The sequence below is a fragment of the Magallana gigas genome, chromosome 9 (assembly GCF_963853765.1).
Source record: "Magallana gigas chromosome 9, xbMagGiga1.1, whole genome shotgun sequence".
In the NCBI taxonomy this organism is placed as follows: domain Eukaryota; kingdom Metazoa; phylum Mollusca; class Bivalvia; order Ostreida; family Ostreidae; genus Magallana; species Magallana gigas.
The window spans coordinates 787,908-802,629 of record NC_088861.1 but is presented as its reverse complement, the minus strand read 5'-3'; the positions used below and the strand labels follow the sequence as shown (position 1 = coordinate 802,629).

The 14,722-nt window shown below is 33.1% G+C and overlaps 1 protein-coding gene across 2 annotated transcripts; it reads left to right on the top strand.

Moving 5' to 3' along the window:
• The first annotated feature begins 3,063 nt into the window (after nt 1–3,063).
• Nucleotides 3,064–14,499, top strand: LOC105336392 (transient receptor potential cation channel subfamily V member 3). 2 transcript variants are annotated; one of them, XM_034477301.2, is made up of 15 exons: nt 3,064–3,306; nt 5,496–5,599; nt 5,716–5,837; nt 6,796–6,936; nt 7,890–8,134; nt 8,269–8,347; nt 8,596–8,769; nt 8,973–9,046; nt 9,232–9,417; nt 9,645–9,818; nt 10,124–10,279; nt 12,772–12,849; nt 13,074–13,257; nt 13,503–13,702; nt 14,211–14,499. In XM_034477301.2, the coding sequence occupies exons 2-15, from the start codon at nt 5,500–5,502 to the stop codon at nt 14,272–14,274; spliced, it is 1,977 nt and encodes a 658-aa protein (XP_034333192.2). In that variant the 5' UTR covers nt 3,064–3,306; nt 5,496–5,499; the 3' UTR covers nt 14,275–14,499. The 2 variants fall into 2 exon arrangements, with proteins under 2 accessions (XP_034333192.2, XP_034333191.2); XM_034477300.2 differs by lacking the exon at nt 3,064–3,306 and adding an exon at nt 5,216–5,339.
• Nucleotides 14,500–14,722: the final 223 nt, after the last annotated feature.

Genomic DNA, 14,722 nt, shown 5'->3' with positions numbered 1-14,722 from the left:
ATCAAATAGCAAATGTTTCCACAAAACCTAGGTACGGACAGGTTAATATAGAGATATTAAGAATTGCAGTTAAAAACATTTTTAAAACCTTCCGTCATTTATTATTGCATCTTAACGTGTTCTGAGATTATTAAGGAAACTATTTTGCGACATTGAGTAATGCATCAAAATACGCAGGTCATGGTTAAAATAAATCCATTTTCTATAGTATTCACAGCAGAGGAAAAGTGCAATGTGTATGAAAGAAAAATTAACACAAAAATTAACAAACTTTTGATTAATCCTATAGATTAACCATTTCATGTAATCTGTGATTTAATGTTTTATTGATTAAAATATAACAACAAATTGGAATATGTCGTTCTTAAGGAAACGGTCTAAACATTGTAAGTTATGTTGTTCTCTTCCTACACAAATTTTCTACAGGATCCTCAAATGGAATAACAACCTCCTCTCTCTCTCTCTCTCTCTCTCTCTCTCTCTCTCTCTCTCTCTCTCTCTCTCTCTCTCTCTCTCTCTCTCTCTCTCTGATGTTGTTTGTATACTGAAAAATAGCAAACATATACAACATTCCTATTTTGTTCTCTCTCTCTCTCTCTCTCTCTCTCTCTCTCTCTCTCTCTCTCTCTCTCTCTCTCTCTCTCTCTCTCTCTCTCACACACACACACACAAGACAAAGAGACCCAGTGGCCACATCGCCCACCTGAACAACAATAACCATAACTCTGATCAAATTTGCTTCCTGGTATCAATTGAAAATTAATATCTGAAAAATTTAGTAAAGTAGATGCTGTTTAATAGAGTTTCAATTTTTCCTTACAAATTCTTATATTAAACATTAAGCCTATTTTATTGTTTTCCTTGAATGGATATTTAATTATTCCTATGTAAACGAATTTATATATCTATTTCTATGTTAAGAAAGCTCGACGGTCGTGGCCATTTTTAGACAATATTGGACTCCTTCAGAAGAAGAGCTCTGTATGAAAATATAGAAAAATACCTTTAAAAGATGAAATGTATAGATGGTTCTTTCTAAATGATAGTTTATAACTTAACAAATTATATCTAAAAATTTTAGAAAGATCTGATTGTTAATATGTTGGCTATCCAACCTCCTTAAACTAAAAAAAAAATGTGAATCTACACTTCTAAAGGATTTTTCCAGATAAGTTTCAGCCGTTCATGCCAAATGGTTTTTTGACAAGAATATTTTAATTTATTTTTTTCTATAATTTTCAGTATAAAATTTTAACCTTACATTGTGGCCCTACTCTACCAAGAGGGTCATGATATTAACTCTGAATCTACACTACCAGAGAAGTCTTCCTACAAGTTTCAACCTTTCTGGTCAAAGGGCGTGATTTGAAACTAGAATCCTCTTTATGCTTTGTGCCAAAATTAATTAAAATTGGCATGTTGGTTCAGGAGAAGAAGTCAATAATGTAAAGAGTTATTTGACGGTCATGTACATGTAACCGGAGGGAATGACGCAGGACAAAAAGATATTAGAATAGTTCACTTAAGCTCTAGCTCAGGTGAGCTAACAAAATCATTTCAGTGTTGTAGAAGAGAGTAACGAGCGAATACTGTGGGAAAGATTTTACATTCCTGAAGGTATTAACGTTTGATGTTGTATCACTCTATGATACATGTAGCTATTGAAGTACGTGATCATTTCCACTTTATTCGTACATAGGGTCAATATTTAGAGTAGTTGATATCGGTTGATTCAGATAATTAAGTGATCGCACTTTAAGAACCTATTAAATCTATCAATTCAATTGTCACTCAGACTTGTTAAATTATGTTGGTGTGGGCAAATTTAATGGCTTAGGATTAAAAGTTCACCTCGGAATAGAATCTAAGTATTAACAATTCATGAGTTTTATTTGTCTATAAAATATTTCCTTTACAACCCATCAAATCATGATGTACTATTCAGGTTTTATATCTTAACAGTAATAAGACAAATCCAGGTGTGTATTATCATAAATTCATAGTGTATGGAAAGATCGACGTTTTCCTATCAAAAATACTCAATTTCTATTTATATGAAAGACACGCATATTTAAGTGCACATTTTCCCGCTCTCTTGGTATTTTATCTTTACAATAAAGAAAAAAAACCTTAAATAAGAACTTTCAGATGATCTTCCTCTCTTTCCGGCTCAATATAAGTTACGTGTACTGAAAGCATCATCGCTGTATATATAAGTACTAGTTATGTATAATATAAACAGTTAATGCAACGTGAGCTGTGATTTTTACATTGGAAAATTTTCATGTAAAATAGTTACTCATATCTTGAATGACAGAAACAGGTAGACTCACTATGTTTCGATATTTATATATATATATATATATATATATATATATATATATATATATATATATATATATATATATATATATATATATATATATATATATATATATATATATATATATATATATATATGTATATATATATATATATATATATATATTGAGGGGGGGGGGGTGTTACCGGTTCTATTTAAAAGTTTTGACCGAAGTTTGTTCAAATAAATGGCGGTCTTCCTGAAAAAAAAATATATTGACATATAATGAATAGCTATGAAATCTTAACTTTCATGAAATCATACGTAGTGTATATATATATGAAGAAAAAAAAGGGCATGAAATTAATTTATTCAAGATTTGAGATTTCAGACGTCCAAGGCATCATTATGATATACATATATCTGTGATGCTTTTGATTTGTAAGACGGTTGGTACGTACAAGTACCATGTCTCCATATGCAGTTAAGCTGAATTTTTTTTAACCATGACTCACTCATTAGTCAAAACACGTCAGAGACAGAAGAACAAAATAAAACTTCAGCATTCACAAAAAAAATGATAAAATATTTTAATTAATCGTACATTCGGATCACAGGGGCATCGTTTCCGCTCTACACTCTATGACACACACACATATATATATATATATATATATATATATATATATATATATATATATATATATATATATATATATATATATATATATATATATATATATATATAACGTTATGTCATGGAGTGTAGAGCGGATACGATGCCCCTGTGTTCGGATATCACAATCAATTAATGCAATGGAAGCCTACTTTCGCTCTGTCTGCGCCCTTGTGCTCACCCCGCAAAGCTCCAGTGACCCCCCTCATGGCCTCTTAAAAATTAACAAGAGGTGACAGATCGGCGCTGTAGTTCTCCCTTTTTTACACAATCTGAGCAGATCGTATGTAATATTGCAGACAGTGCACCGGTTACAGACTGCACACACGTAAGTATATACTTATGCTTTTATGAAAATGTTACAGTATTCGTATAAAAATATGATAATTAAGTGTATAATAAGCATGCATTTTCCTAGGGAAAGAGTTCATTAAAACATTGTCGTTGTTTTGAATCGTAGGTATGTGTTTTGATTAAATGTCATTGTTTACATTACTTTGCGAGTTTAACTGTCAGGTGTTATTTCAGCGATGCATGAAATTATTCATTACCGATCTTTATAAACAAAGTGACGATACATTTTTCTCGTGTATACATGTGTTATTGGGTCGCAGGGAGTTTTAGTATACATATACATGTACATACTGTTTACGACAGCAAAGTAAAAAAAGGAAAAATATATATATTATTCAAGAGCAAGGCATTGTTTCACCATATACCTTAAGTGTTTGATAGTAATGTAAGTGAATGGCAATTAGTTTTTCTCAAACGTCGTCGCGTAAGAAGGAAGTACTTGCTACTAGCTGTGTAAAACCATTTGAAGTTTATAACACGTACAAAAAAATGTACATTTCTTTTTTTCACCAAAGCCGTAGATAAGCAGAAGACAGTAAGGAGGTTCCATATTAACCCTCCGTTCACAACTTTATTACAGCCGTTAACAACTTGTCACACACATGGTCGCGTTCTATTCCCCCCTAACCCCCACCCCCCACCCCATACACACGTCATTTACGCCATTTCCCTAAGTTTCGTAAATGCTACTTGCTTTTGTTGATTTCATTCAGAAAACTTTTCTTTATCCCATTAACCACCATCATCACCCGACAAAAACAAACAATTAGAGTAAGACTTGAGGCCCCGTGATGACATTGACAAACACTAGTATACACATACATGTATATATGAGTATTTGTTCATATGAATTTCCTTGAAGTAGATACTACTTTTTGCTTTCGCTAAATTGGTTATGTCACTGTTAGGAGTCACGCCTTACTTTTAATTATTTCCAGCTACGCTGCCTACCTGACTTTAATAATAAGTTGTAACTGATATGAAATCAATATGACAATGGAAATTTTATTTATCTATTTACGGAATTTTTCTCTGTCTGTTTGAGATGTGCCTGTAAATATATAACAATAAATATAAGCATTGTTACAATTTCAAAATTACGAACTTTGAAATTTTTTTTCAAAGTTTGTTAATTTTGGGACAAGTTAAACGCGATTTGAAATAAAAATCAAACAGTGTTGAAATCGTCGACATCAACGCACTTTGAAAAAAAATCAACTTACTTCAATTGCATGTGCTTATAAACAAACATGATGTACATGTAAAAAAGAAAACGTTAACGTTAGTTATGTTTTAAAGAAAACATTATGATCTTTTAGAACATCAGCGCGCGAGAAAAAGGCTCTACACCTTTTTTACAATGCAGTGATTTATTTGACTACACGATTTCTTCTGTAGAATTTGATTTTAAAAAAGTGTTTATGTTGAAACACTTCCAAGTTCTTTAAGACACATGTGTCATTGGAGAAATTATTGGTTGGCCAGCTCCTTTTTTCAATATCACTGTACTTAATTAACAAAATGGCTTCTTTCTTTTTCCGTTCTTATACGTTTACTTCAAGTTGCTGAATAAAGTATTTTTGGAAGGAAAGATAAGGGGTATGATATATTTTTCCTGTTATCAAATAAATGATGTACTGGTAGTTGAACTGTATCATTGGTTAACCCTCAAAGTAAAGATGTATATAGACTGAACATTCATGCATTAATCACAAAATAAAATTAATTGAGCATGGTAAAATCCATATACTAATTATTACTTAGGCACAATGATACTGAAACCTGTTATTGCTATCATTTTGACAAATCACGTGATCAGTTTATGAACAGACAAGAGGGAGATGAAAAAAGGTGGGAAAGAAAATCGATATTTTCCTTTAGCTTAATGCTCTTATGATCGTAATGAAGAATAAGTATTTGAACGCATATCTAAACAAAGGTGTGGTTCATATGTATTCAACATCAGATAGAAATGCTGAGAAGCAGACCACTGATTTTCATGGAAAGGTAAAAAAAAAATGTGGAATTCCCTTTTTAGAGGCGTAGCAAAATATGTGTAACTGTGTGTATCAACGATTTAGCTACCATCAAATTCTTGTGAGAAAACATTGTCATTTAATGCCTGTAAATTTACGTACAATTAATGTGAATTTCATATTTTAGAACCATGAGCAATGAACCCAGAAGACACAGAAGAGCATACAGCGACGGAAACCGTCCTCGTTTTCATCATGTGCCACTCAAGGAAATCCCTCGGAAACACCCAGGTAAGTAACGTTTTAGAATTAGTATATGCATAACAATTCTGCAGTTCATTGAGACACACAAGGCATGTACCTATATTGAGACAACATTTCAAGTAAAACATCTCTCAATTTTGTAGATGTTCATAGCGACGAGAACCTAACGGTACACGAGATTTCGCACATGCGCAGATCAAGCTCTATCCAGTCCCTGAACTCGGACTTCGTCGATGCAGCTAGTGACGATTCATTTCAGAAAGAGGTACATAGATTGTTTATCATTTATAAAGAAATTATACGAACCATTATTAATTTGGATCTATACTATAATTATAATTACAAGCCTTTATAAAGTCCTATGGGACACCTCTTTTTTGGGAACATACACTTTCTTTCTAAATAAACTTCATGAATAACTATAATCGCATGTGTATTGCAAAATATCTATACCCACTTGAGTTTTAACTTTTTATTCTATTTGTTAAGAATTTAACAAATGTACTTGATGATCCAATTACTTAGAATTGTAAAATCTAAAAAGTCAGTACAATTTGATTAGTATGTTAGTCATCTGTATTGAATTTATACATCAAAAATTCCCCAATTACTGTATTTATAAATGGTATTATTACACTTTCATGTTAAATACTGAAATCTGATTGGTTTAGACGCACTATTACCCTCAGCGTTAGCAACACACTTGGCAACGGGTAACACAACTAATTGTTACATGCGCGTAAATTATGCGCGTACGGTTCGCCGTGAAATTCACGTCATTTCTATATAAAAGCAGTAAAAAAATCTTTAAAATTAAGACATTCAGTATAATAAAATAAATAGTGCTTGTTTGGGAGGATAACAGTTGAAATTGACACCCCTCGAAAACCATTGTCAACCTCCGCTTCGCGTCGGTTGACAATAGTTTTCTCGGGGTGTCGATTTCAACTGTTATCCCCCAAACAGGCACTATTTAAGTAATATTATATATCTTACTGAACACAGGGAAATATTTTCTTTTCAACTTTTTTGCTCTCATTATTAGCGAGCAAAATTTAAGACTGGGCGATCTCGAGACTCTTACTGTGTCGGGGGCGATTTCAAGACAGGGAAATACTGTTTTCAAGTGTACATGTCGAAAAAATAATGGGACGAAAATAACGCTGTATACAGTATGACCTGAGACAATGTTTTGAGGCATTCATTTGATTAATTTACTTTAGGTAGCGGAGAAAACTCAAATGTACTTCGTGGGAAAACAGGAAGCGGAAACGGAAGTATTCTTAGACAGAATCATCAATAAAGAAGGAAGTAAGGACCGTGCTCTTTTATTCATCGTTTCCGAAATACCCAACGAAAACAAGGTATTTGATGAGTGTTCGTCTAACTAATTTTCCAAATGGTTGGTTTAACACATTCCCCGCCAAAAAAAAAACAAAAATGAAAAACAAAACAAAAAATATTAAAACAATCAAGTGAGAGATATTGATCACAAAAGGAAAATTCATTATTATCAAGGATAGAGATTAAGATTAGAGGAGTGGGAAATTTATTTTAGAGCAACACAATTAAACTAATACTGGTATACTTGCATGTATGTGTAAATATTTTTATTACCTCCTACATAGTAAATCAAAAATATGACATGGGTTTGACAATGAAATAATTTTCAAACTGACAATGATTTTTTTTTTTTCAAATTCACTTTGATCTACATATGTAGCTTTGTCGATCTATAAACTCTGTTAAGAAATATAAAGATATATGGCTGGTTGCTTTTCATGTGTTACAAGGCGAGTATTAATAACTATTTAACCTAGTAAGTTACAGTATGTTTGTAAAACAAGCATACCTTTTAAAGGAATAATCGGCATGTGTTATAAATTGTCAACATAAAATGTTTTTAGATAAAAATTTGTTAAAAGCACGACTTGCATTAAATAGGATATATCGCGTTGTTCGTTGCTTTCTGAAACAACAAGGGACGAATTAACTTAAAGTTTAATACAAAGTGTACTTCCGAGCGAAATTATTACGCATGCAAAGAAAAACAAAAATATGGTTTAAATCATTGTGTAACTGTGTGAATGGTTAAATCTCAAGTCAAATACATCAAAATATTGTTCCTTATTTATAACAGTATTAATTAAAGATTAACATAAAGCTGTCACTGTATAGTTAACAAAGTAGTGCAAAGTGTAATGTGTGCGCAAATAGTGAAGTTTGCCGGATGCCTCATATGGACACAACTGTGATCGGCCCAAGCCGATAACAAAAAAAAAATATATACACTCTAGTATGATGCAATTTATTTTAGGTACAAATGTTGATCAACTGTTTGCTTCATCGAGGTGCAAACCCATCCGCCAGTAACAAGGATCTATGGACTCCATTACACTACGCCGTGAAGAAAAATTATAAAGGCGTTTGCTCAAAACTCTTGGAACACGAGGCATGGCCTGACGCACGCGACAAAAAGGGAGTCATGCCTTACACACTTGCGTATGAGGCCGGAAATGACGATATTGCTGCAATGCTAATTACATGTATGACGAACCAATTGTAAGTAAATTTCAAATTTTCCGATGTCGTATACGTTCAATGTTGATACATACAACTCTATTTTTAAAGCAATGACTCTTGTAAGAAACAGATTTGACCCTTTAATAAATTAATTGTGTTATTAATTTTTTTAGCGTGCGCAGGATATATAGCAGCGATGGAAATGCGCCTGCCGAATTCAGCTTTCACAATTTGCTAGAGAAAAACATGCCTGTAAGTTTATGTGAAATGCAATTAGCGCGTGAGTTATTTATTACGATTGTGACAAAAACAAAAATTTAAGAACTTATCCTTATTTCCTTCAACCTTTAATCTGACTCATTGATAGTTGACATAGTTCTATTTTTTATGATGCATAAATATGTGAAATCAGCGTTATTTTTGCGATATTCTTAAGATGTACTGCGATGCATTTTTTAAATCACAATTGCATTTTTTTTGGCTTGATTTACTTGTTCCAGAAAACGATTATAGCCGTGCTGGATTGTATGATAGATCCTGTGAGCCCCAGTGGAGACGTATGCGTGTATTACAACGTGTTAGACGCAGACGACAATGGTCGAGTCCCGACCGACTCCATGTTTAATTCTCGATCCAAATCCGGGCTTCAAATTATAGCAAAAAGTGGCAATAAAGCAAGTTCATTTGCGAATTTTGATGTATTCAGAAAACATATTAAGGGTATTAGAACATAAAGCTTTGAGGATAACAATCAATAAACCTTGAAATACCTAGATGACTATTTATTGGTAGTATAGAACGGATTTTATTAGATGACTAGAAGCGCTTTGCTTTAATCTGTCAGATGTGTACAATCTTATTTTATTTTTTATTGTAGGCCGTAGTGTATCATGATGTTGTGCGATTACTTATAAGAAGGAAATGGAAAGAGTATGCAAGATTCAGATTCCTGTAAGAGCATCACATTATTTGCTATATTTTAAAAATCTTTCTTTACGTATCGTTACAGTTTAGAATTCGTCTTTTTAATTTGAGAACACATGTAGTTTTAGCATTTGGAGTCAGTTGCCGAAAAATCTTGCACATCTTTATTGAGCATCATTACTTAGATTTAATCCCTGTGAAATATATTTCAGACTCAACTCTTTGTTTTACATGATAACTCTCATCACATTGACCTTCTCCGCCATTGTGGCAAGCACAGTCCCGGATCCTACGGTGTATGGTGTTTCTGCTTTACAAATTGCGCGCGCAGTTTGCGAGGTTTGGTCCCTTGGAATGGCTGCCCTCACACTAGTCTCTGAATTAAACCAACTACGTAAGTACGTATAAACAAGAACAACACTAACCACATTTTTGTACCACTTGGTAAAAAGTAAAATACTTTATTTACGTTTTATTTTTAATGGAATGCTTATACAATGTAAATGGATGTCCATGCCTATCGCTGACTGTTACATACATATTATGAAAAGAATTATACAGCGTAAAAGAGAGTATCAATACATATTCAAAGACATTTGTAAAATTTATTCCCACATTTTTCTAGACATCGATTGGAGTACTGGCAGGATGCCTTTAACTGGATAGACCTGTCTTCTTCTATCCTGATACTTCTACTGCCGCCATTACGGTTCACTCACAGGAATGAGCAGTGGTTCGTGTTCTCAGCAGCATTCTTATTGTGGACGATTCGGGTATTCAAATACGCTGCGGTGTTCAGGTTAATACGATTCTAAAAGGCAATACTAAAATAATGAATTTTTTTGATAAATACGTAGGTATTTATCTTCTAAAGAGGTTTAAAATAGTTTCTACTAAATCGTAAATATTATCTAAAAAAATCCCTTTTAAAATTATGCTAAATACATTTACGGATATAATATATACAAATGTTTTCTAAAGTTTTACTGGTTATATAGTATTTATCAATGTTATAACCATAAGTATACTAATTTTGATGATGGTTGCATTTCAATGAACAAAACGAAAAATGCTTATTATACTCTCTAAATAAATACATTTTAGACAAACAGGAGCGTATGCCCAGATTCTATGGCGGATCCTCATACATGACATTGTACAGTTTACGACTTTCTTTGTGTTCATTCTCCTGGCCTTCAGTGGTTGTCTTCTACTGTCTCTACGGGGAGAAGGGTCTTTAGAACAGTTCTCCGAAAGCAGGTACTTTTTAGCTCACCTGAACCGAAGGTTCAAGTGAGCTTTTCTGATCACCCGTTGTCCGTCGTCCGTCCGTCCGTCCGTCCGTCTGTCTGTCCGTCTGTAAACTTTTCACATTTTCAACTTCTTCTCAAAAACCACTGGGCCAAATTTAACCAAATTTGGTACAAAGCATCCTTATGGAAAGGGGATTATAAATTGTTAAAATAAAGGGCACAGCCCTTTTCAAAAGGGAGATAATTGCGAAACAGTGAGTATAGGGTGCATGTCTTTAAAAATCTTCTTCTCAAGAACCACTGCACCAGAAATGCCAATATTTACACAAAAGCTTGTATATATAGTGAAGATTCTAAATTGTAAAAATCGTGACCCTCGGACCAAAACTGGGGCCCCAGGCGGGGTTCAAAGTTTAACATAGAAATACATAGGAAAATGTTTAAAAAATCTTCTTCTCAAGAATCACTGCACCAGAAATGCCAATATTTACACAAAAGCTTGTATATATAGTGAAGATTCTAAATTGTAAAAATCGTGACCCTCGGACCAAAACTGGGGCCCCAGGCGGGGTTCAAAGTTTAACATATATAGAAATACATAGGAAAATGTTTAAAAAATCTTCTTCTCAAGAACCACTGCACCAGAAATGCCAATATTTACACAAAAGCTTGTATACATAGTGAAGATTCTAAATTGTAAAAATCGTGACCCTCGGACCAAAACTGGGGCCCCAGGCGGGGTTCAAAGTTTAACATAGAAATACAAAGGAAAATGTTTAAAAAATCTTCTTCTCAAGAACCACTGCACCAGGAATGCCAATATTTACACAAAAGCTTGTATACAAAGTGAAGATTCTAAATTGTAAAAATCGTGACCCTCGGACCAAAACTGGGGCCCCAGGCGGGGATCAAAATTTAACATAGAACTACATATAAAAAATGTTTAAAAATTTTCTTCTCAAGAACCACTTCACCAAAAATGCCAATACATACACAAAAGGTTGTATATATAGTGAAGATTGTAATAATCGTGACCCCCGAACAAAAGTGGGGCCCCAGGAGGGGTTTAGATTTTAACATATATAGGAAAATGTTTTAAAATCTTCTCAAGAACCATCGTGCAACTGTTTGGGATATTACTATGCATACATGTACATCCTTAAATAATGTAGATTCAAAAAATTGTAACTCCCGGACAATTGATGGGCACCAAGAGGGGTTCAAAATTTAAACATTTTAAAAAACAAAGGAAAAGTTTAAAAATTTTCTTCTCAAGAACTACAATGTTTTAGTTAGTGGAATATCTATGCATGCATCCTTCGCTTATGTAGATTCCTAATTCGTAAAATCGTGACCCCCGGACCAATAATGGGGCCCCAAGATGGGGTCAAAGTTTATTATAGAAATATAAAGGTAACATGTTAAAAAATCTTCTTCTCGAGAACTACAATGCTTCAATTTGTGAGATTACTATCATGCATACAACCTTGGATAATGAAGGTTCGACAGTTTTAAAATAGTGACCCCTGGACTAATACTAGGGACCCAAGATGGGTTTAAAGTTAAATGTAGAAGTACCGGTATATATGGAAAATGTTTAAAAATCTTCTTTTCGAGAACTACAATGCATCAATTTGTCAGATAACTACGTAAGCACCCTCAAATAGTGTAGATTCGAAATTATAAAAGCCGTGACCTCAATCTAATACTGGGGCCCCAAGAGGTGTTCAAAGTTTAGCATAGAAATATAGAGGGAAAATGTTGAAAAATCTTTTTCTAGGGAACTATAATGCTTCAGCTTGTGAGATAACTATGCAAGCATCCTTAAATAATGTAGATTCCAAATAATTAAAACTTTAGCACTGGACTAATACTGTGGCCCCAAAAGGGGTTCAAAGTTTAACATAGAAAGATATATTGAAAATGTTTTTAAAAAGTTCTTCTCGAGAACTATAATGCTACAGTTTGTGAGATTACTATGCAAGGATCCTCAAATTGTGTAAACTCTAATGTAGTGGAACCAAGAGTTATCTTTCTTAATGTTCTGTACAGTCTGAGAGTTATTCCTCTTGAAGTGGAACTCTTCTACGTTCAGTTTTTCAGGTTGTGTACGTGCGGTCCCACCGCAGTGCTACACATTTTCATTCCTATGTTACTATTTATGTTGTTCAAGCCAACCATAAACCTCGGACCATTACTGGGTCCCCAGAAAGGGGTTCAATGTTTAAAATAGAAAAAGCATATGCTACGAAATGTAATGTTACAAGGAACTGCTGTTCAGGTGAGCGATGTGGCCCATGGGCCTCTTGTTTCTTCTCCATCCCTTACCAACAATACTTCAAAACAAAATCTTAAATGAATTGCCTAAAGCGCACTTAATAAGATAACAATTAAAACGTTATGAATAACATTGAAACGTTTTAGTAATTTTATTCAAGACATTGTTTGTTGTTCTCTTTGAGTTGACCAACCAAGATGCATTTTACTTTCTTTTTACAGTTCGTTTTGGTCAATTCTTTTTGTTGGAGTGAGGATTCTGATAGAGGCAGAAAGAATTATAGAATATACTGAGCTTCAGTAGGTTGCAATTTAAACATGTATTTCGTTTTGTAAAGTTGATGGCAAAATTCGTTATATTGTATTTTTACATTCGATTACATTTTTCACTTGGAGTACGGAAGTGGCTACTGAGAAACTATAATAAGATTCAAATCAAGTTTTTTTCCTAAGAATGTTCATACTTCAGGCCATTTAAGAGAATGAATTTACCAAAGTATGTTATTTTTTTTTTATTTTTGCAGAACGATGAGTTTGATTATCATGGTGGCCTTTCTGTTCACAATATGCGTTCTGTTATTAAACATATTGATTGCTCAACTCAGCGACACCTATCAAAATGTGCAGCAAGATGCGCAACGAGGGTTAGAGGTTAACCGAGCTTGGATAGTATCCAGGGTGGAACTCAACAGTCTTTATATCGGAAAGGTGATCAGACTCAGGGGCCATAATACACTTTTGATCCAAGTATAACTTTTACAAAATTGATGTAGCAGAACAGTGAGAAAATTGCAGATGTGACTGATATCAAAGTTTAGATTAAAGAGCTATTACTCTTTTGCTGTTTAGGAAGCTGTTTTTTCATGGACAAAGTTAAAAAAGTCTTGCATCGATTAATGTGTTTGGGTTTTTTTTCCTATAGATGAATTGATTTATTAGTTATATTGTTTCAGGGACACAGAATCACTCATTACAAAGAAAGTGAAAATATATATGATGTCAGGGACGTTCTAGAAAAATGGGAATGTCCGCCATTAAACGAAATGAACAAGTGTATTCAAGATATATGGGAGAGTCTTGATTCTCATAAGATGAACTTGCTTACCGTCCGGAACAGACTGGCCCGTCAGGAGTCCACTCTTTCCAAAATACAGTAAGAACCATTAATTGCTTATAAATTCAACAAATGATTAGTTTTTAATTAATTATGATTCTGATAAATATGTAAGGTTTGTCCATTGGTCATATTCGCACGTTGGAATAATACTGAACAAAATACTGTTAATATCTAACACAGAAAAAAGCGAGATTTTTTTTTAAATTATGAAACTATTTCAACATCATATTAATACGTTTTAATTTTTAAAACTAATTCTAATTATGTTGTAAAAACCCTATTAAACAACTTATTCGTGATCTTTTTCAACAATGTTCTTATTGGTCATTTATAATAAATTTTGAGTATCAAAATCAGCCCCCATCAATTTTAGTGTTTTTGATTAAAAATCAAAAAGTGTTCATTTAAAATAAATCATGTCTCTACTAAATTGCTTTGGGCGTGATGAAAAATTACCAACAAAATGTTGTTCCAAACAACAGTTGCCCGCAACAATTGATAAAAATAAACATTTGCGATAACAACTTTTATGTTTCTGCTTCAGAGAAACATTGGACAAATTAGTGGAACTACAAGAGAAAAAGACAAATGATGCGAAAAGTGACTGAAAATTTGAAATTCTTTAAAAGCCGCTTTAAATATGATAATGATGTTGAATCATCGCATTAAACTGAAACATATGAACATTTGTTCATTCAATATTTATATTTTGAATGATATCTATATGAATTGTTGTTCACGCATTTGTACATGATAAATGTTTGCAATTCAAATTTCAAAGTGTATTTAATTTTATAGTTTTATTTAAATTACATAAATTTGCAAATCAAATCGCTTGTTGTTGTTTTTTTTAACAAGAGGAAAATAGGTTCTAAAGGTATACATGTAGCATTTTAAGTTAATAGTTTATTAAAGATGTTCCCAAATGAGTGGTCCATTCAATCAAAGTGTAAAAAAAAGTCCCCCTTTTCTCCCTCTGCTGTCATTCTTCAGTGATCCATTTCTATCATTCATGATTTTCTTCCACTCTATATGTAGCAATACTGTAAATTCCTA

What these genes read in the sequence shown, in the direction of transcription:
- LOC105336392 (XM_034477300.2), top strand. Translation starts at nt 5,305, where the DNA reads ATGCTGAGAAGCAGACCACTGATTTTCATGGAAAG. An exon ending in ACGATTCATTTCAGAAAGAG is followed by an intron (nt 5,838 to 6,795) that starts GTACATAGATTG and finishes AATTTACTTTAG; the next exon opens with GTAGCGGAGAAAACTCAAAT. An exon ending in ATAGAATATACTGAGCTTCA is followed by an intron (nt 12,850 to 13,073) that starts GTAGGTTGCAAT and finishes TTATTTTTGCAG; the next exon opens with AACGATGAGTTTGATTATCA.